Raw genomic sequence first — 22,413 nt, 5'->3', positions numbered from 1 at the left:
TTTAGTTGGTATATGTGCTAGACACAGAAAAGCACAAAACTATATGGATATACATTTTGAAGAGTTATTAAGGAAGGAGATACCCACCGCCCAGTCAAGAAGGAGAATATTGCCAGGTTTCAGGCCTTCCATGGGTTTCTCCTTCATAAAGAAAACCTCTGTTCTTCCATATGTCACCACTGTCCTCAATATTTTAACAATTAATTCTTTGTTTTCTAAGTCCTGGAGAAGGGAAAGGCTACCCACTCCAGTATGCTGGCCTAGAGAATCCCATGGACTGTATAGTCCGTCGGGTCGCAAAGAGTCGAACATGACTGATCGACTTTCACTTCACTTCAGTTTCTAAGTTTAATCCCCCAAGTCTCATTCCAGAAAATAAAGAATTCATTGCATCCAAAAATAATGCTTTCCTTGCTAATAGTCAAGTGGACTTTAAATGAGTGGAATCATATGAATGTATCTTGTTGTACCTTTCTTCTTTTACTCTGTATTTGTGAGATTCATCCTTGTGTATAGCTGTGGTTTGTTTGGTTTCATTGCTGTATACTGTTCTATGAGTATATCACAACTTACTGATTCATGCCACTGTTGATGAATATGTAGCTATTTTCCAGCATCATATTATGACAAACAGTGCTGCTATGAACTGTATTTAAGAACAGGCTTTTTGTGTGTGTGTGTGGTAAAACATATATAGAATAAAACTTACCATTTAACCAATTCAGTGGCATTAAGTTCATTTACTTTGCTGTGCAACTTCATTAGGCTTTAGAATGGCAGTGTTGTGCCTAGGCTTCTACTTTATTCCTATAATCTTAACGGTTATCTCCTTCAAAAAAGAGAAAAATGTAACCTGCATTCTATGAAGATGAATGAAACCCCTGAAAACATTGGATGCTTTAGCACAGTAGTGTAATTCCGCATTATGTTGCAATTAGAATCTTTGGAAATTCATCCCCTCCCCTAGAATAAAGCTCTAGAAGCAAGTCTTCTGAATTATTTCTTTACATCTGGTATAAATCCAGAACCCTCATGAAACATGTTGATGATTCTGTACAGTTTCAATTGTGTTGCAGGCTGTGATTTTTCCCTTAATAATTCACCAGACCTCTCAAATGCATGTTATGAAAATTAGAGTGGCATCTTTTCTCAAGAAAAACAGTTTAAAATTTAAATCCTATTCTTGAGTTAATATTTACTTTGCCTCAAAAGGACAAAGGTCTGTAATGTCCAAATGTGGATGGTTTTTTATTAGTTACTGCCAACCACCAGAGGAGTCTGCCCCTCCCATTTTGACTGATGTCCTTTAGAGCTTTAGCTGCCTTTCACACTCTGTTCTTTTCTGAGGCAGATTTTATATTCATAAAATGAAAATGCTATCTGCTCCTATAAGGGTGTTAGTTTCTAAGTGATGTTACAAGGGTGTTAGGTACTGTGTATCAAAATGGTGAACTCCTTGGAGATAGCTACTACATAAAGCTGTGGTATTTTCCCTTTACTAGATGATACTCCAAATCATACGAACTCCTCCAAGGAGGTTCCTTCCTCGGCTGTGTTGAGAAGCCTTCAGGTGAATGTGGGTCCAGACGGAGAAGAGACGAGGGCTCAGACTGTACAGAAGTCTCCAGAGTTTTTGTCCACTCCAGAGTCCCCTAGCTTGTTGCAAGATCTACAGCCAAGTGATAGCACTTCTTTTATTCTTCTTAACCTAACAAGAGCAGGTATTCTTTATATTTTTCTGACCTCTACTCATGCTTAAGAAAAAACGTGGAGGCGGGGCAGGAGGGTGGGGAGGAATAATTAACTTAGTCATACTTAAAATGGAAAGAAGCTATTATTATTATTTTGGAGAATTGGTGTAGTTTGGTGATCAATTGAACATATAGAGGAAAAAGGCAGACTCTCAGATGACTTAACATTTTCTTGTACGAGGGAGTTAAGTGGTATGTTTAGCTAGATGGTGCACACAAGAAAAACAGGATGGGGGGAGAACGATTTGTGCCTGTTGATGTTGAGATTTCAGAGGAACACTTAGAAGGAGAGTTAGAAACAGGAATCCAGAGTTCTAGAGAGGTGTGGTGTGAAATAAGTAGTTTTTAGTGCTTACCAGCATTTGGGAGGTATATGAAACAATGAGCATGAATTCTTTGAAACAGTTCTTTGAAACAGAAACAAGGGCACATCTGGGCCCCTGAAAAAAAATTTAAGGGGGTGATAGAAGAATGGGAAGGAACCAGTAGAGAGGGATCAAAAAAACTGAATGAGAATGATGTGGGGGAAGCCACGTTTAGTATCTTTTCTTCTGTAAATCATACCAAATACTACAAATTGGGCCAGTGAGATGAGGACTGGGAAGTGTATGTCTGGTGAACTTAGCAAGAGTAGTTGTTACTGAGGTAGGAGAGATGGAGCCTAGAGTTAAAAGAGGTGGGGAGTGGACAGCAGGTGAGAAAGTAGATACACGAGTTAGAAGTTAAGAAACTTCAAGAAACATCACTTTGAAGGAATAGGTGAGAAGGTGATATTTAGAGTCATACTTGAGATTTTCTATAAAAAAGAAAAATGTGGGAGAGGCTTGAGCTTAGACAGATTGAAAGGCTGAAAGGGAAGCTGTAAGGTGGCCACTAAGGAGGAATGGGTTTGAAGGTGGAGAGGAGATAACTAAAAGATAGGATTGGATCCTAGAGGTAAGGGTTAGCTGGGTTGCTAGGAAACATACTTTGCTTCTGAAACAGGAGGAGGTGAGATAAAGACTAGGTCTCTCAGCTGGGAGTAGAGAGTTGATAACCTAATCTTGGATGAGAACAGAAGCTTGAGGTGAGATGTGAAAGTCTGGAATAGCTGATTCAGGACATGGAGGGTTTCTGAGCCAGGGTCAATCAAAGGGATTACTTCATGGTTAACTTGCATATATTCTCTTGTTTCTTCCAGGTCTGGGCTCTTCAGCCGAACACTTGGTATTTGTACAAGATGAGGCAGAGGATTCAGGGAATGATTTCCTCTCCAGTGAGAGCACAGACAGTAGCATTCCCTGGTTCCTCCGGGTTCAGGAGTTGGCCCATGACAGTTTGATTGCTGCTACTCGGGCACAGCTGGCAAAGAATGCAAAAACCAGCAGCAATGGTGAGACCTCTGTGTTATTTTCCTTTCCAGTATTCTGTTCAGAGATTTTGGTAAGAAAATGGCTATCTTTTGAGTTGCATATAATCCAGATTACTTTATTGGTGAGAACAGAAGGCTAGAAATGTGTAAATTGTGTATCCTATTTTCTATAAAATAACTCAGTCATGACAGGTTCGTATGCAGAATCAACTAACAGTTGTCAGCTTTAAATAATATTACCGAAGCCTTTTTAACGGAAAAAATTTTTTCACAGATCTTGGTGTTAACTTCAGTTGGTTTTGTACTGTTCTTTATACTTAGAGATTTTACACCATTATGAAATCAAATGGCTTTATCAATAGACATAAAACTATAAAACAGATAAAAATGAAATTAATATTAAATCAGTGTGGCAGATGGCAGTGTTTCACTGAAACTAAATTGTTGCTCATGGCAGTTCAGCAGTGATCAGCTACCATAGTGCTGCTTTTAGGGGGCAGGCAGGGCAAGGAGGGTGGAGCCAATTCATCAAAAGACCTCTGAATATCCAAATAGGGTATAGTGTGGTTTTTCTTGAGTTCAGCGTGCCTGTACTGTTTACTGTGGGCCACTTTTTCTCTATTTAGTAATTTTCAAAGTGTGGTCGCTAGGTCATCTGCATCACCAGTGGTTTAGAAATGCACATTATCAGGTCTCATCTTACTGAATCAGAAACGTTTTTAGTAAGCCCTCATTATAGTTACGATGCATGTTAAAACTTGAGGACCATGGCTCTATACAAGCCACTCCTAAAACACTGCAAAACCTTTGCCATAATATTGTTTGTATTAGATCTGCCTCTGTATTTTCTCATTAACCTGTGACAATTAAGGTAATACAACAGATGGTTGAGGTATACGTACTGTCATTACCACAAACATACAATCAATTTCATCTAGATTGAAATACAGAAATATTTTAATTTTGTATGTGGTGCTGTATATCAGGAGTCAGCAAAGGGCCAGATAACCACCCGTTTTATAAAGTTTTATAAATAAAGTTTTATTGGAACACAGGCATGCCCATTAGTTACAGATTGTCTATGGCTGCTACTATGGCAAAGTTGAGTAGCTGTGACAGAGACCGTATGGCCTCAAAGCCCATAATATCTTCTGTCTGGCCCTTTACAGAAGAAGTTTACTGATTCCTGCTCTATACATACTACTTTCACTGAAAATTTTATCCCAAATGCAAAGACCTTACCCACATAACTATAGAGTCTTTGAAGTGTTTACAGTGTTCTTCAATATGTACAATGTAAGGTGTATTGAATTTCTTTGTCTCTCTTGCTCTTTTGTTTGGGGTAGTGTGCAAAACCAGGTCATAAGACAGTTCTGCAAACAGTGCTTTGTTTTCAAAAACAAAGTAATTTAGAGAATACTTCTTTGGGAAACTTTTTAATGACTTAAATACAAGGCAACTCACTCTTTTCTGAAGGATTTTTCCCCCTATTTTATGATTATATCTATGCAAAATTGACTGCACGAAGCCCTAACTGTCACTGGTTTAAATCTCTGCATTAGCATGGGTTTTTACAGACCTTTTGTTAGAAATTAATTAGCTGGAGTTCTGGAGTTACTGGAAAATTTTCTTTATGGTATATGCACTTGTGTGCTGTCTGAAATTTATCCATGTTTTGATTAAGCAAACAAAAAAACTGTGGGGCAGTATTTAAAAAAACAAGTTAATATTAACTAGCAAAAGTCATCTTAGGTTCTGCTCCAACCTGGGAGCAATTAGTTCTACAGTTAGCATTTGGTGAAGTACAGCAAGGAAAATGTAAGATGGGAAGAAAATAATATTAATAGATGGGAAAGATACTGCCTTTGATCAACTGTCAGTTTCCAGGAAGTATGGTAGGTATAACATATTATCCTACTCTTGACAGGGTTTTGACAGGGGAACTATGGAAATATGAATCTTATTCCTAAGGTATTTGTAATGGAAAGATAAACTCCATATTTTTATAACAGAATTAAGTGGTTGTGAATGTATTTCTCTAATGATGTCCAAAATCAATGCGGACAGTGACTGCAGCCACAAAATTAAAAGATGCTTGCTCCTTGAAAGGAAAGTTATAACAAATCTAGACAGTGTATTAAAAAGCAGAGACATCACTTTCCTGACAGAGGTCCATATAGTCAAAACTATGGTTTTTCTAGTAGTCATGCATGAATGTGAAAGTTGGATGATATAGAAGACTGAGCACTGAAGAACTGATACTTTTGAACTGTGATGCTGGAGAAGACTCTCGAGAGTCACTTGGATAGCAAAGAAATCAAACCAGTCAATCCTAAAGGAAATCAACCCTAAATAATCATTGGAAGGACTGGTGCTGAAGCTGAAGCTCCAGTACTTTGCCCACCTAATGCAAAGAGCCAACTCATTGGAAAAGACCCTGATGTCGGGAAAGATTGAGGACAAGAGGAGGGGGCGACAGAGGATGAGATGGTTGGATGGCATCACTGACTCAATGGACATGAGTTTGAACAAACTCAGGGAGATAGTAAAGGAGAGGGAAGCCTGGCATGCTGTAGTTCATGGAGTCACAAAGAGTTGGACATGACTTAGCAACTGAACAACGACAACAAGTGGTTGTGAATGTTTTTCTCTGTTGATGTCCATCTATGTATTGAAGAAAATGAGAGAAAGGATGCACCACCTGCTAATCTGGAATTTAAAGATATAGTTAACTAATTTCATTTAAATTTAAGGAAGTCACTGCAGTGTATGTTCCTCTCCTCGCTTCTTTTTATTCTACTGAACAAAAAACTTGATCAGGTACTATCTCTAACTTTTAAAAATATGATTAGAAATTTTAAAATGCACTGAGTTTTTGCATTCTTAAATATTTCTTAACTGAGGAGGAGTGGTACAGGTAATGAGAAGGTGATTCTTATTCTCTAGAGTGACAGAAACAGCCAAAGTGACTTCAGGAGGTAGAAATCTTAGACTGGTTGTCTACAAAAGAAATTAACTACCATAAGTCCATGATTAAGCCAGACTGACTGCTCCTTCTTAAAATACAGGTTTTGATTACCTAGAGCATCAGGTGATCTTCTGTAGGACTCCACTTCTGGTGTCGCCATACCTGCTTCCTCACCAGTGTGTAATGCACAATAGGTTGATTGCAGCTTTTTTTTTTTTTTAACCATTTTGGATAATTCTTACGTTTGTTAAAGAGGCCTAGTCTCATGGCATTTGGTAGTTCTGTGGAGTAAGTAAGGGGATGGGGGTGCAGAGCACAATCACTTTCTATTGTTAATTGATCATACAAAGATTGCTGGGGAAGGTGAAGGTAGATATGTGATTAATGATCACTAGCAGTGGTTTTATTGTTTGAACCAAAGTATCTGAGCAGAATCCTTCCCTGGATTACAAATATGTGACTCTGTTATAGGAGAAAATGTCCACCTTGGTTCTGGTGATGGGCAACCCAAAGATTCTGGGCCCCTTCCTCAAATGGAGAAGAAGCTCAAGTGTACAGTTGAAGGCTGTGACCGGACATTTGTGTGGCCTGCTCACTTTAAGTACCACCTCAAAACTCATCGGTGAGCAAACCCAAAATTCCATATTTGAAACTCAGGAATGTTGATGTTTCTGAAGGAACTTGACAGAAATCCCCCCACTTGACAGATTAAAGGAAAACAGGGGCTCCAGCTCACTTGTGGTTAAGATGTCTTTTGTTCTTTAATAGAGACGTTTGCATTGTCTCATTTACCTTGTTCTTGACAAATATTTAATAAGACATTTGTCACCTAAATGCCTTAGAGCAAGAGTTCTCAAGATCTCATCATAAAACATAATTTCTTGGAGAACTTAATAACACATAAGCTTAAACTCTACTCTGAACCTGTAAATCAATATTTTCAAGAAATAGGGCATCTGTAGTTTTAACAAACTTAAAATGATTCTCATACATCCAGATTTGGGATTTACTATCTGTTTTGAGAGTCAATAGGAGCTTTGACTTACTCTGTCTAGCAAAGAGCATTTTCAGGCTTTGTTGCTTACTTGATTTTTTTTCCTCCAGAAACGACCGCTCCTTTATCTGCCCTGCAGCAGGTTGTGGGAAAAGCTTCTATGTACTACAGAGGCTGAAGGTGCACATGAGAACCCACAATGGGGAGAAGCCCTTTGTGTGCCCTGAGTCCAACTGTGGTAAGCAGTTCACTACAGCTGGAAACCTGAAGAACCACCTGCGCATCCACACAGGTGTGTGCAACCTCAGCTCTCCCCAGGCCGTCTGCTGCTTGGCTCAGCGCTTGCTGGCTGTCCTTAGTAGATGAAGATTGGGGTTGTTGCTAGCACTCTGAAGATAAAATTTCTTTTTTTCAGATGCCTCAGGGCACCTCTTCGTGAGAATGAACAGTTTGATTTCTGCCTCTAGTAGCCTTAAACAGAAAGGGGATATAAGGCCTTCTCTAATAATGATTTGATGAGATTTGGACAGAAGTGAGTCTTTCCAGATATCCTTGAATATTACACAGTTTTAATTTTGGTCATTAACATTTATTGAGTTACACAAACCACACAGATCCTATTTTAGGCACTAACTGGGGTAAGGTGATGGGAAATACAAAAGCTAAGATTAATCCCTGACTTTGAGTTAACTTTTTTGTTAGAACCTCACAGCCTGAGAAACAGAATGGAGAAGGGCCTTGTTCTGGGGCAAACAGCATGTTAATATCAAAGGAGCAGAATAAAGATACCCTGATTTCTTAATCTAAAAGTTTAAGGGTGATTTTCCAAACCCCTTGACCAACCTGTGCTAACTCTCTTGCCAGAGCTTAATCATTGAACTTAAACTACTACCATAGGATGTGTAACTATTCTTCCCACTTTCTTGATACTTTCTTGCTATCTTCTCTTTCTCTTCCTTGTTTATTCTTGCCTTGCTAAAATGACAGCAGGTACAAATAAATGCCATTTAGAAAGTGAAAGCCAAGGTGAAGCCACATGTGTTCTGGGGATTTCCTCTAGATTGACATTACCACTGGGATATGTTTTAGGAAAGAATAGCTCTGTTCTCAGCTTGTTCTTGAAAGGATAAACTATTCTCGCTCCAAGAAAGCAGTTTGAATAAAAGAACAAGAAAAACATCTAGCTGAATAGCTAAGGAAAGTAGAATTCACTATGCCTTATTAAATTCAGTAACCTCTTTATCCTTGTGCCTCTCATCTTTGTAGCATTTGATAAAACTGAACATCATTTATTCAGAGTGTGACCTGATTTTCTCTCTTCATTTTGACTCTTGCTAGCTCTCCCTTGTTAATCCAGTTGTGTACCAATTTTAGAATTTTGAGTTTCTCCCATTTTACTCGATATGGTCTCTTTGCAATCTCAGGCTTCAATTTAATAATTTCTTCCTGGATGCCTCACAGATCTGAATCTCAATAATTAGCATAGTAATAAAAATTAGCATTTGTTGAGGCAATTTAATATGTACCAAGCACATACACATTGTCTTATTTAATTTTCAAGGTACCTTCATGCTTTAGATATTGTGTTTATTGATGGAGAAACAGAAGGATAGAGAGTTAAGGAACTCGTCCAATATTATGCATCTCGGAAATGGTAGAGCTGGGATTTGAATTCTGGTATGACCCCAGAGCTCTTCCAAGTATTTTATTTTTAAGTGCTGACAATGCATTTTATCTCAGATGTCAGAATTGACCTCAACTCTTTTTTAGTAGTAACGGTAGTAATTAAAGCTGCCAGTTTTAGTGGTTTATCGGGGAGACTGCTGTGTACCAGGCACTATGCTTAATATATTTAACTTGTATCTTTTCATCGAATCCTCAAAGTAATCTTTTGAGGTTGTATTATGTTAATTTTATAGATTTTAAAAAAACTCATTCTCAGAGATTTTAAATATTTTCCCTATACTGATAAGTGGTCGTGGCAAGACTGGGACTCAGGATTAACTGGCTCGTGCTCTTTAACCATTCTGCATATCTCAGCAAAATCACCATCCTCTCAGTTTCTGAACAGGAAGGCCATCTCACCTAAGCCAGCTTGATGAAGAGATTTGTGCCACTAGATTCTGGTGAATCGTTTTTGAAATCCTTTTTTTCTAAGGTTCTTGAGTTCATCTTGTTAAACATTTAACCTTATTTATTAACTGGAATTTTCTGTTTTCCTGACATTCTGTCATATATATGAGTATATTTTTTACTCATTTGGCAACTTTTGGAATGCATAGCATTCTGAGGTTAGTGTGAGTATACAGATATGCTTTCTAGAAAGTTACAGGCCACTGGGAAATCATAAGCCTTAAACTGTGTGGTACAGTCTGAAAGAACAGTGCAGTCTAGAGCTGTGCTCCTTCCTCCATCAAGGCCCAGCTCCTGTCTTGTCACCATGCCAGCCTTACTTGCTGAGTTTCCATGTTTCTCCTTTACTCTCTCACACTGTCACACTCATAACAGTTCTGATACTGGATGTGTTTTCCTAAACCAAGCAGTTCTCTGCAACACCAGCTGGGTGTCTACAACTGAACAACTGAATTCTGACACTATCTGAAGATAGCGTCAGATCCCACATGCTCAGCCTCACAAGACTGCAACTTAATTCAGATGTCAGTTTCAACCTCAGTCTGACTTGGCTACCAGTTGGAGGTTCCCATGACAACCTCCTCCCCCACTATGGATTTGATTATTTGCTAGAACAGCTCACAAAAATCAGGGAAATGTGTTACCAGTTTATTAAGTAATAAAGGATATGATAAAGGATACAGATGAGTTGCCAGATAAAGAGATGCATGAGGGTGAAGCCCAGAAGAGTCCCAAGCATAGGGGCTTCTGTCCCTGTGGAGTTGGGGTGTGCCACTTTCTTGGCACATAGACCTGTTCACCAGCCCAGAGGCTCTCTGAACTCTGTACTTTTGGGAATTTTATGGAGGTTTCATCATGTAGGCATGATTCATCATTAACCCGTTTCTAGGCTGTCTCTCCTCTCTGAAAACTGGGGGTGGAGCTGAAATTTCCAAGCTTCTAATCTGGTGATTAGCCCCCATCCAGGAGCCCACCAAGAGTCATCTCATTAGAACAAAATACATTCCTATCACCTAGGAAATTCCAAGGGGTTAGGAACTCTGTCAGGAATCATGATCAAAGACCAAATATTAGAAGAGCAGATTATCCTAGTGCTGTTATCACTGAAAAAATTACAAAGGGTTTAGGAGCTCTGCATTAGGAGCTGGGATCCAAGACTAAATGTTAGAACAAAAAATTCTAGCACCCCTGTGTACAAGCGTTTTAAGAGCTTTGTGTCAGGAACCAGGGGCAAAGACCTATATATACACACACACACACACACACACACACACTTATTTCACACTTATCATTTTCTGAACTTGCTCTGGCACTCTCATTTCAAGGTTGTGCTCATACTAGTTCTTGTCCCGGAATTTCCTTTCATCCTTGTCACTTTTTAAGAGCAACTTAAATTCAGCTTTTTAAAAAAATTTAACCACAGTAGGAATTTCTTCCCTTTATAAATACATGTAAGCAGTTTTTTATAAAGAAATTTATATTAAAGTTATTTATGAATATGTTTATTTCTCACTAGGTTGTGACCCTTGGGAAATATAGACTACATCTCTGATTTTTTTCATTTTTTATTTTGAAATATTTATAGATTCATGAAGAGTCACAAAAAAAGTACAAAGGGTTCTATTTGCGCTTCACCCAGCTTCTGCCCAAAGTGCCGTGTAGCCGTAGTGCAGTATCAGAGCAGAAAGTCAATAGTTCTGTCAGGCTTCAGTTTTCACCATGCATCTTTCATTTTAAAAATAACAGTAATGTAGAAAATGAGAATTACAGAAAAGCACAAAGGAGAAAATAAACCATAATACCACTATTGTGATATAACTACTGTTAACACATTGTAACAGGTTTTTCTGTATATCTCTGACTAGACAATTGTTTTTATAAGATGGGATTATGTAATACCTATTTTATAAGCTTTAAAAATATGTATTCTTAATCTTAAAACCGAATCTTAAAGAACTGATGTAAGGTAAAAATTCTGAGAGCATATACAGTGTTTTCTTGATTTTCTCAGAAGTTATAGGATCACATAAGAAGGTGGTTCAGTGCAGCTGGGGCTCAGCCCATGAGGAGGGAGAAGGAGGTATTATGTTCAGAGGCAGCCACTCTAAAGAAAAGGAGGGTGGCGGGGTGGAGCTGTGTACCAGAAGATCACAGAGAGGTGATACCTGCTGGATAGTCCAGTTGAAATATATACCGTGAATTCAATAAATCAGAGTAAGTGATTGAAAACAAGAAAAGATTGGTGGGAAAAGAGAATAAAAGTCATTTCATCAAAAGACTGAGTCTTTATCTCATTTTCTGTCTCTAGGAGAGAAGCCTTTCCTTTGTGAAGCCCAAGGATGTGGCCGTTCCTTTGCTGAGTATTCTAGTCTTCGAAAACATTTGGTGGTTCACTCAGGTACCATTCATAGATTTCAGGGAAGATGGAGAACCAAAAGGGTAAAAGGTTGCTCCTGCTGCTGCTGCTAAGTCGCTTCAGTCGTGTCTGACTCTGTGCAACCCCAGAGACGGCAGCCCACCAGGCTCCCCCATCCCTGGGATTCTCCAGGCAAGAACACTGGAGTGGGTTGCCATTTCCTTCTCCAATGCATGAAAGTGAAAAGTGAAAGTGAAGTCGCTGAGTCATATCCGACTCTTCGTGACCCCATGGACTGCAGCCTACCAGGCTCCTCCATCCATGGGATATGCCAGGCAAGAGTACTGGAGTGGGGTGCCATTGCCTTCTCCGGGTAAAAGGTTAGGGGAGTAGTATAAAGAAATCTAAAGAGAAACAGATGCCTTGCTTTCCTCCCTTTCTTGACAAAATCAGAAATCAAGACCCCTGATGCTTACATTCAAAGGGTCATATAATCAAGGGGAAAAGAACCTAATTATTATTTTCAGCTGAGCTATTGAACTGCTTTCTGATTGAGACCTTTCTCTGAGGAAATCAATAAATTTACTTGGCAGTATGCTGGGTACTTCTGCGTTACATCATATATGGTACATGGAGTTATTCAGAGACTTGCCAAGGCAGAAGTGAACTCGAAGTAGAGTGAGATTCTAGAATGGAATCAGGAACTTGTTCAAATGGCTAGCCATGGAAAACAGAGGGAAGCCAGAATGAGAGGAATGGAGAGAAGGAACTAAAAGTTATTTGTCATAAAGACAACAAAGCAGTTTAATGGGAGCAAGGGAGTTGGAGAGGTATAATCAGTCAGGGATGTGAATTTCAGAGCTGAGATCCTAGGGGTAGAGCAGGGTTTTAATATGACAAATTCTAAGTAGAGGTAGCAAACTAATAGTGGGTTAGATGTGGACTTCCAGGTGTGTTTTGTTTGACTTATAGAGTGTTTTCATTTTATTCTTTGTTATGTAAAATTTTGTCAAACTTACATAAAAATAGAGAAAAATACTTTTTTACGTAACAATAATGCCGTTACCATAATCTATCAAAATTAACAATAACACCTTGGTTTTATCTCAGACTCAGTCCATATTTAGTTTTTTTCCAGTTGTCTCAAAGACGTCTTTTAAAGTGGATTTGTTTAAATCAGGACCCAAAAAAGGTCCAGTTGTTGTATTTGACTAATAAGTCCTGAATATAGATCTGTCTATACTTTCTGATTTTCATGTTCTAGACTTACAGCACAACAGAGTCAGTCAGGTCCTATGGTTCATCTCATGTCCTGGATGTGTTGGTTTACCTCATTTTGTGTCATTTAACTTGTTCCCCTATATTTCCTAAAAAGTTCAAAGGTTTTGGCAAGGATATGTTATGTGTGGTTGTATGTGTTTCATTTTGCATCACCTCAGGAGGCACACAGAGCTTGGTTGTCACAGTTGATCAGTTGGTTCAGGTGGTTAACACCTTAATCCCCTCATTGTAACGTACTCTTGCAACCTTTTGACTTAATGATTTCATCTTTGAATATGCCTAAATTCGTTATTTCATTGGGGTTATAAAATGTTAATTTTTCTAATTTTGTTATTCACATTTGTTAGCTGGAATTATTCTGTATAATAGATCTCTATTGACTAGGATTATTTGGTAATTTGCACATGAAAGGATAAATATGTAGTTCTTTTAACTGAGTTTCAGAATAAGAAGTTGGTGCTCTGATTATTTCTAGTAGTGTTACTTTCACCGCTTTTTCTCTCTCTTTTGCCAGTATTATTTTGAATTCATGTGTTTCTATATGTTCACTATATTTCAGTCTGTTATAGTTATTTTTAAAAAATTAATTAATTTGGCTGCACCGCATCTTAGCATGCAGTTGTTGATCTTCATTGCAGTATGTGGGATCTTTAGTTGTTGTATGTGAACTCTTAGTTGCGGCATGTGGAATCTAGTTCCACGACCAGGGACTGAACCAGACCCCCTGCATTGGGAACTCGAAATCTTAGCCACTGGACCACTGGGGAAGTCCCCATTATACTTACTTTTTAACAGCTTTTGGACCTATAATACCTTAATATTCACCTATTGTAAATATACACATCAGTGATTTTTTAGACAGTATATAGGATTATACGGTCGTTCTCACAATCCAGTTATAGAACACTTGTATCACACCAAAAGTTCCTTTGTGCCCTTTGCTGTGAGTTCCTCCTCCCACCCCCACATCCAGGCAATCAATGACCAGCTTTCTGCCTCTATAGATTTTGTCTCTTCTGGAAATTTTCTGGTCATTTCACTTAGTTTTTGCTATCTACTACTTAGATGTAGGCCAAGAGTCTTTGATGCGGCCCTAGGTGTGGTTGTCAGGGTAGGTAAAATGGAGATTGAGGGTTTCAGACTTGAGGACATAGGGGATGGTTCAGATCACTGTGTACAAGAACCACCAGTGTGAATGTTGAAGACAGAGTTGTGGCAGGAAATGAGATAGAGGTGTATTATGAATCTAGGGTTGGAATCCTTGAGGATAGTGCGTGTCCTTGAGGTTCATGGAAGACTGTATCTGAAAGGAGTAAGAAATGTTCTGTGTCTCCCATGATCTTATACCAGAGAGGTTGTTTTGTGGAAGCAGCAGTCCAGTGGGTCTGGAGAGCCTTGGAGGCTGGGAGCAGTGAGTATGCTAAGCCCGCCTGGTGGCTTCCAGCCTTCCCCCCGGGGACTACAGTTGAGAGCCTGGGGAATGCGAGAAGGAGCAGCCTCTTCGTGTTTAGTTTGACATTCTCTGGGCTTCTCCGTCTAGGGCTTGAGTCCATTCTCTTGCTGTCAGAAATGCACCCTGTCTCTTTGGTCTGTGTTTCAGGAGAGAAGCCACATCAATGTCAAGTCTGTGGAAAGACCTTCTCTCAGAGTGGGAGCAGGAATGTGCACATGAGAAAGCATCACTTGCAGATGGGAGCAGCTGGGAGTCAAGAGCAGGAACCAGCTGGTAAGGAGAAGAAGGTAGAGGGAGGGCTATATTTTGGGGGTTCAAAGAGGCAAATAACTGGCCTGTCTAATATGGAAATTTTCTGCTTCTGTTTTGGGTAGAGAGACTGGTTTCATTTGGTGGACTAGAGGTTTCCAAATTTAGCTGTACAGTAAAATTGTTTGCAGGTTTTTAAAACATACATTTTATATTGCTTGTCTACCCCTCCCATCCAGCAACACCAAACAACCTGATAAATGAGATTCCTTGGGAGTAAAACCCCAGAGTCTATAGTTTTAAAAGTTCCTCTAGCGAATTTGGTGGTAACTGGTGCTGATGCACGAACCAGCACTTGTGTGTCACTGTGGTGAAGATTTCTGTATGACAGTAGTTTAAGCATTTTTTACTTATCAGTCATGACTCCCTTTTTTTTTTACCCTAACTTAAATTTGATAATACATTTTATTGTTATTCCTTTCCATGTCTTTCCTTAATCATTTTATTCTGAATACTCCTTTTTAGGGATGCACCCATCCTATATCATATGTTAATTATCCAGATGCGGATCACAAGCAAGGGTGTTTATCCATGAGGCTCATTTCTTCCCTTCTAGGTTTATTTTTGCTTCCCAAAAGTAAGTGAAATAGGAGGTGACATCCAAGATACAGGTTAACTTTTAGTTCTGAAAGAAAAGGCCAGCTTCCCCTGAAGGAAAATGGGGACCAGGCACAGCCTTGAGTGCTGTATGTCTCTCACATCCTATTCTCTGTGCAGCTGAGCCACTAATGGGCAGTAGTTTGCTTGAAGAGGCTTCAGTAACCAGTAAAAACCTGGTGTCTATGAATTCTCAGCCCAGCCTTGGTGGAGAGTCCTTGAACCTACCAAATACCAATTCTATCCTAGGAGTTGATGATGGTAAGACTTTCAACTCGCCTTTGTTTGGGGAAACTGGCTGCAACTAGGGACTAAGGAATGGGGTTTTCTCCGAAATGGAGGTTTTAATTAATTTCATTTCTTGTGAGTAGAAATGGCATGATTACCATTTGAGTTGTCTCTGAAGTGGATAAGTGAATCTTTAAGAAAAATTTTTTTCATTGAAAAGATAATGTAACAAAAGAATAAAAAGTTTTAAGAAGAAAATTATCCATAATCCTAGCATCCTAGCCCAACTATTTCTATCTTTCCTATTGCAGTTATGGAAGAACTTAACTTTTAAAACATTTAAACAGAACATAACCAGGTTTTACAGAGGAGAATTAAAGCAATTTCTCCATACCTTCAAAAGCCATACCTTCTGGAGAAAAGAAAGGGCTCTGTAGGAAACAGTTGCTCCTCACTGGTATAGAAAGTTCACCCAAGTTACACAGGCCAGGCCCTCTTCTCTGAAAAACTTAACAGGTGAGGTCAGCATGCATTTATTCAGTGCCTACTTGTGTACCTGGCACCATGGGAAAGATAAAAGTAGAAGACAGGGACCTTAAACTAGTTGAGAAGTCAAAACTTACATTTGGGAAACAACACTGAGTGAGTAGAAGGTAGTGTTTTAAGCAAACATTAAGTTATATGGTATCCTGGAAGAGCAATGTAAACTAGAAAAGCCCTCTTAATTTATTTGAGAGCTAAGTGGTTTATGTGTAAGCTGTTTCCAGAAGATCTTCATGGTGATTCTGCTGATAAACATTTAATAAGTCAGATCCTGTGTTTTCCTTACTCATACCTCAGTCAGTTTTGGGTATAAAGACCATATTTGTGTAAGTTACATATGGAGCACACAAGGCAGAGTGTGCGCTTCCACAATAAGCCTCTTCTGTTTCATAAATTATACTAGTGGTTAACTGAAGCATGAGGCATAAAAATGGCATGGAGCTCCTTAGCCAGCCTTGAGGAAGGTCTCAAAGGAGGAAGAGACAATGAGTAGGAACCTTGGAGCCAGGTTTAAGCGCTTGACCAGCACTTACTGTGCTGTTTCCATTACTGGTGACTGCTTTGCTGGTTGGCTCTGGGTCCCTGATTCATATGCAGTTTAATCCAGCTAATAGTGCTGAAACCATATTACTCAAAATTTGCGTATTGAGAAATGGTCAGCTGTTACATCAAGATTCTTTACCTTTTCTTCCCATCCCCCTTTTGTAGTACTTTCCAAATTCACTGATAACGATTATCAGGCAGGAATTAATTTGGAAGAAACAGGAATGTGGGAATCAGTTTTTTGGGGAACAGTTTTGAGAGTTCTTAATGAGAGACTTGCTAATGAAGGTAGGGAAATCTTTGGATTCACTTTGCACTGAAACCTTTTCTGCTGTTTCAGAGGTGCTTGCTGAAGGATCCCCGCGCCCCCTGTCTTCAGTGCCTGATGTGACACATCACCTGGTGACCATGCAGTCGGGGCGGCAGTCGTACGAGGTTTCTGTCTTAACTGCTGTAAATCCACAGGAGGTAAATCTGTCTCTTGCCCTTACTTTGCTTCTGTGGAGAGTAAGATGGGGAATGATTGGGAATCTACTTCAGAGGATCTGAAAAACATTCTTGTTTCCCTTTCCTGGAGACTTTGACTAGAATATCTTCCTTTAAGCTAACCTGAGTGTTAGGGTCTCCTGAATTGAGAAATTGGTCCTTCACATCTGGGGCTTTCAACTTTAGTTTCCTTGATACACATGCCCTAATTTATCATTCATTTTGCCAGGGTTGTTTGTCTGGGAGATAACCAGGCTGAATCAACTGAGCATATGGGAATGTGTCCACTTGTTTGTTGAGTAAGAACTATTATCTAAATCAAAGAGGGCTTTCAGGTTGATTCTAAGCACCCCTTACTCTATTTGCTTGGTTCTGATCCAGAAAACAGAATGAAAACCAGTTGGGCTTCTAGAATCTTCGGATTGTCCTTTTACTGGCCTTGTGTTGTGGAGGTAGATGACTTCATCATGAGCTTATTTTATATGCACATGCTTTTCCCAAAGCCTGTATATCCTGGCTTTGGCATTAGAGTATCTTTTACTTTTCATTATAACCTTTAGACCACAGTCCACCATTACAGTGTTCAAATGACCCTGCCTCCTATTTGAGTAGTCTCAATTTTTCTGTAATATTTCTGAGGATACCCAAGTTCACAAGGCTCTGAGCATGCTGTTTTTGCCAGAATCCTTCCTTGTATTTATTGTGACCCATTATTTCATTCTTGCTTATGTTATATTGAAAGCTTTTGTTATTTGTTATCATTGGTTCTTTCCTAAGTCTCCTTCTTCTGGTGACTGCTTTGAAACATGTCTCACCTGGAGCCTTCCTTTATTTTTTCCCTGCTTCATATATCTGTCTAAAATTTTTTATTACGGAAGTTGTCAAAGAGTATATATACTGAGGAAGAGATTAGTATAATGAACCGAGGTAGGTATCTACCCATCTTTAACAATTAACTGTCTGCTGTTCTTATCACTCCCCTCCTACTGTTTGCTGGTGATGTTTTTATTTATACTGGAGTATTTTAAATCAGATCACAGATATTTCATCTGTAATATTTCATATTTCAGTATATACCTCTAACAGATAAAGTTTTTCATAATTATATCTGTATCATACCCAATAAAATCAACAATAATTTATTGATATCTTCTGATATTTAGCCTTTTAAATTTTTTCTCAGAAATATCTTTTTATGGTTGGTTGGTTTGAATTGGGATTTAAACAAAGCCTATATATTGCGTTTGGTTAATAATTCTTTTTTTATTTCTAATAGTCCACCCCTCTTTTTTTCAGTATAGCTATCTATTTAAGGAATTGGATTATTTGTCCTGTATAATTCCCCACATTTTTATTTTAGCTGATTGACTTCCTTTGTTGCTTGATACACTTCTCTATCCACAGATATCCTGGAAACTGGTAGTTACATTTAGGGGCTTGATTAGGTTCCTGTTTGTTTTTCCCTTGGCAAGAATATTTTGTTGGTGGTTCTCCTGCTTCCTACTAGGTTTCATCAGGAGAGATATGATATTCAGTTGTTCTCTTACAGATCTCAAGATTGACCAGTGCGTTATGTCAAAGCTTTGGCAGCCATTACTTATGGCCTAGATCTGTTTTTTCATTAGGTCTTGAACAGTGATATCCTGATTCTCTTTTTTCCTTCTGCTTTTATTAACTGTGATTTCTTCTGTAAAAGAAATACTTTAACTGTTGGGTTGACCAATTCAGGAAAATCATTTCCTTCTCTTTGTACTTAGCACAAATTACCTGACGTATCAATCCACAACACTCAGTGTTTTCTTCTTTTTAATGTTTGAAACTTTGGAGCTTTTCTCTCCCATACTACTAAATACCTTTTTTAATTGAAGCACTCCATATTACCCCAAATAAATGCCAAATGTATGAAGACTTAATTCATTCAACAGATACTAATATATGTATCTGTAAATATTTCAGTATATACCTCTAACAGATAGTTTTTCATAATTATATTTTTATACCCAATAAAATTAACAACAATTTATTGATATCCTCTGATACTTAGCGCAAGGCACCCTGCTGGGTACTAGTTATACAGTAGTAAATACAATCTTTGCCTCAAAGAGCTTATAGTCAGAGTTAGGACCTCTACCTTTTATAACTCCATAGCTATATAAATGATGGCCCTGCAGTTGTGCTGTGTAGAGAGTTTAGAATGGGAAGGGCAACAGGTCAATAACCAGCAGATTTTGTTCAGGGTAGTCGTGGTAATCTTGGGGGAAGTCATGGAATAAATTTTAGAGCTTCAGTTGAGACCTGAGGGATGAATTGCAATCATCTTGATGGAGACGTGGGAGGGATTTGGAAGAAATTTAACAGATGTAAAGGTAGCAGTATATACAAAGGCAGAAGGTGAGAGGGAGCATGCCTGGCTATGGAACCACAACAGGTTGAGTGTAATGGACTTAGAATGGAGAGAAAGGTGTGGAATGGAAAAATGAAAGCAGGAAAGACAAGCTGGTTCCTCTCTTGGAAGGTCTTACAGGACATGATTTTATCCTAGGGGCACTGGGGAGACACGACATGTTTTTAAATGGGGTATGACATGGTCAGTTTTGTGTATGCATAAAGTCCAGTAATAATACATTTGTTCTCTTGAACATGGAATTGGCTTCAAAGTGTCCTTGTCTGGGTGATGCTCACTGACAGCCTCAGGCAGACACAATAACACAAACTGCCTAAAAAAAAGAAAAGAAAACTTCCCTTCACCCCAGGAGAACACAGGGGCCTATGATGGAAGCCTCAGACGCTTAATTGTGGACGCCACCAGAGGAACGTGCCGCTCCTAGATGCAGCTGAACATCCTGCACGGTCACGTGTTCCTCATGGATCCTTGTGTGTATACAAATATAACTTCTGTCTGAGCCTCACTTATTTTATTTTCCTTTACCACCGTCATTTTCTTGTCATCAAGGCATTTCCATTGTTCATCCCCTCCTTTTCCTTCTCAAGGTAGGCTTGTCACATTCTCCAGTACCTTTCATTTTTTTTCAAGCTATCAGCCTCCAAAGGCTCTAGGCTTCATCTTCTTCCTCATCCAGGGTCTGGCTACTAACTGACCATTCTACCAGTGAATGAGGAGTATTGATTCCTTAGGGATTATTCTCAGATGCCAGAGCAGGAGAAGGCAGTAGCAAACCTTAAAACAACACGTAGCCATACCAAATTGTTTCTTAAAGATCACCATGCATTGTAGATCAGACCTATAAGAATCTATTGATGGACTTCTAATTGGACTCCTGTAAATATGCTCTAAAAATAAAGATAACTTATCAAGAATATCAGAGAACAACCAAGCCAAGTATCAGAAATTATCATGGAAAATATATGAAGAACTACAAGTGAACTCTCACTCAGATGGTTCAGATTGGACAGTTTTGATTTTCCTTCAGGGTGGCCAGGCCTTCTGAGAATTAGAGGGTTCGCTCTGCAGGCCCAGCAGAGGCCCAAGGGCTTTTGACCTCTTGTGGACTAAAGGTCTTCCCAAATGGGTTTCTGTAGCCCCACTGAGTTTACATTCTTGAACTTAGGAACCAGTATAAATGATTGCCAGCTAGCTTTGACTTTATATTAGAATATTTCCCAATTAAAAGAAGGAGGAAAACAGAAATTACCAGTTCTTTAACATTTCTCAAAAGTGCCATCGCTAAGTTTGAGTGCAAACATGTGGCTCTTGGTCTAGATGAAATGCATACCATTCTTAATCTCTACCATACAGCATCAAATCAGATCTGTAGTTTCTAAGTTTTATGCTTTTCTTTAAATTTATTTAACTTCCATACCATTAAATCCTACTATGTAAATTACCTTCATCTAAATTAAGATCACCAAATATATCTCCAGCTCAAAATTTATTTGATTAGATTTTATAACAAGCTCAGTGTTTATCCTGTTTTCACTGTATTATTCCCTTCTCGTTTTGTTTTCATAATAAAATAGAACCCAGTTTCATCAATTATTATACAAAACCACTTTACAGTAGGAACCCTGGGTGTAGAGTGGAATGTCCACCCCATTGGAGACTCTCAGGCTTGTCTTCCTCATCACAGGAAAGGTATTTTAAGGCCAGGAAATCTCTGATTTTTCATGACTGGGTTGTAGTTTTCATGCAGGACCCCATTCCTTTTACTTCTACTTGAACCTGCAGCCTTTGGTTAACTGACTTTGGTTTAACAGTACCTTGGTTAACTGATCGAGATTTTTGGTTCTACCAGTTCTGATTTGCCTGACTAGTGAGTGTGATTACACAAATAAAAATTTGGCTTATAGAATATTATTATTATTATCAGGACATCTTACTGCCCTAGTGGAAATGACAGCATCAAGTGGTCCAAGTGCTGTCCCAAGGTCAGTATAGAAATGCGATCTGTCAGTCTGTGCATGACTCTTGCTTTGGAACTAGCTGTCCCTGACTCACCCTTGTAGTGTATTCCCCACCCCCAGTTGTAAACCTTTCACTTAGTATGAGTTTTTTCCTATTATTCACTGGTAACTATTCCAGATTTGTTTTTAATCTCTTACAGTTACTAAACCAAGGAGATTTAACTGAAAGACGGACATGAGCCATGGGTGCTGACTCCCGGAAAAGCAGCTTTGTCTGATCCCAGAGTGCATTCAGTAGGAACAGGATGCTTATGGCTCACAATTTGCCAGAACCAAAACAAAAAAGGACCCCACTTTGCCTCTGTTCATCTTTCCTGGCCTAGAAGATGAATGTGGGAGAGCTTCTCTTCGGTTACCATCTGATCCAGACAAGGAAGAAAGCAGTGAATATGGGCTGGGTAACTGGACCTACCTCTCTTCCCACTGCACAGTTTTGGGATGGACTTCTCCCAAAAGTGAGTTTGATTATGTGTTGGCTGCGGTTTCTCAGTAAGACTGTCGAGGGGAGGTTTTCCTTTGAAGAGTTTTCATCCCAGACTGAGCTGTCTTTTCACTTGGGTGAACTAAATCCTGCCACCAACCATAAAACTTCACCAAGAAGTTCAGCTTTCAAGATGCCTTGTTGCTTTGGAGAAGGGTGTGATGTCAGTCCTGTTGTGACATTCTCCCTTTAGCAACCTGAGTATGAGACTCTCCGCCACTGGGCTGCAAAAAAATAAATTACTTGAATCCCTGCTTGGCCCAAGCTGAGGTACTCTTTTGTCCTAATCACCTCTACTTGGCCACTTTGCTTTCTTTGTTTATGGAACATACAGTAGCATGTTAAGAGGGGTTTTTTTTTGTTTTTTTTTTTAAGTTAAAAATCATATGATTCAGAGCTTCAATTGTTTTTCCTTTAAATAAAACAGCTGGTCACTTCTTTGGCTCCTTGTTTTAAACAAATTTGTTTTCTTAGAGAGTAGATTAAGAAAATAATTCAGCCTTTCCCTTTAAGATGG

The 22,413-nt window shown here is 39.0% G+C and overlaps 1 protein-coding gene across 4 annotated transcripts in view; it reads left to right on the top strand.

Moving 5' to 3' along the window:
- ZNF410 (zinc finger protein 410) overlaps positions 1–22,338 on the top strand; it is a 41,764-nt gene extending 19,426 nt beyond the window's left edge. Inside the window, exons 4-13 of one of the 4 annotated variants that reach the window (XM_006046583.4) lie at positions 1,503–1,721; positions 2,932–3,123; positions 6,542–6,692; positions 7,175–7,356; positions 11,506–11,595; positions 14,435–14,560; positions 15,314–15,454; positions 16,848–16,975; positions 21,322–21,379; positions 21,556–22,338. In XM_006046583.4, coding sequence (XP_006046645.1) covers positions 1,503–1,721; positions 2,932–3,123; positions 6,542–6,692; positions 7,175–7,356; positions 11,506–11,595; positions 14,435–14,560; positions 15,314–15,454; positions 16,848–16,975; positions 21,322–21,339 — 1,247 coding nt within the window. In that variant the 3' untranslated portion in view covers positions 21,340–21,379; positions 21,556–22,338. Of the gene's footprint in view, positions 1–1,502; positions 1,722–2,931; positions 3,124–6,541; positions 6,693–7,174; positions 7,357–11,505; positions 11,596–14,434; positions 14,561–15,313; positions 15,455–15,732; positions 15,938–16,847; positions 16,979–21,321; positions 21,380–21,555 lie in introns of those variants that run through there. The other 3 variants (XM_006046582.4, XR_006542633.2, XM_006046584.4) reach the window with 3 other exon arrangements.
- Positions 22,339–22,413: the final 75 nt, after the last annotated feature.

This window comes from Bubalus bubalis, chromosome 11 (assembly GCF_019923935.1).
Source record: "Bubalus bubalis isolate 160015118507 breed Murrah chromosome 11, NDDB_SH_1, whole genome shotgun sequence".
Classification (NCBI taxonomy): domain Eukaryota; kingdom Metazoa; phylum Chordata; class Mammalia; order Artiodactyla; family Bovidae; genus Bubalus; species Bubalus bubalis.
Note: the sequence above shows the minus strand (reverse complement) of the source record. Positions and strands in the feature narration are given on the sequence as shown.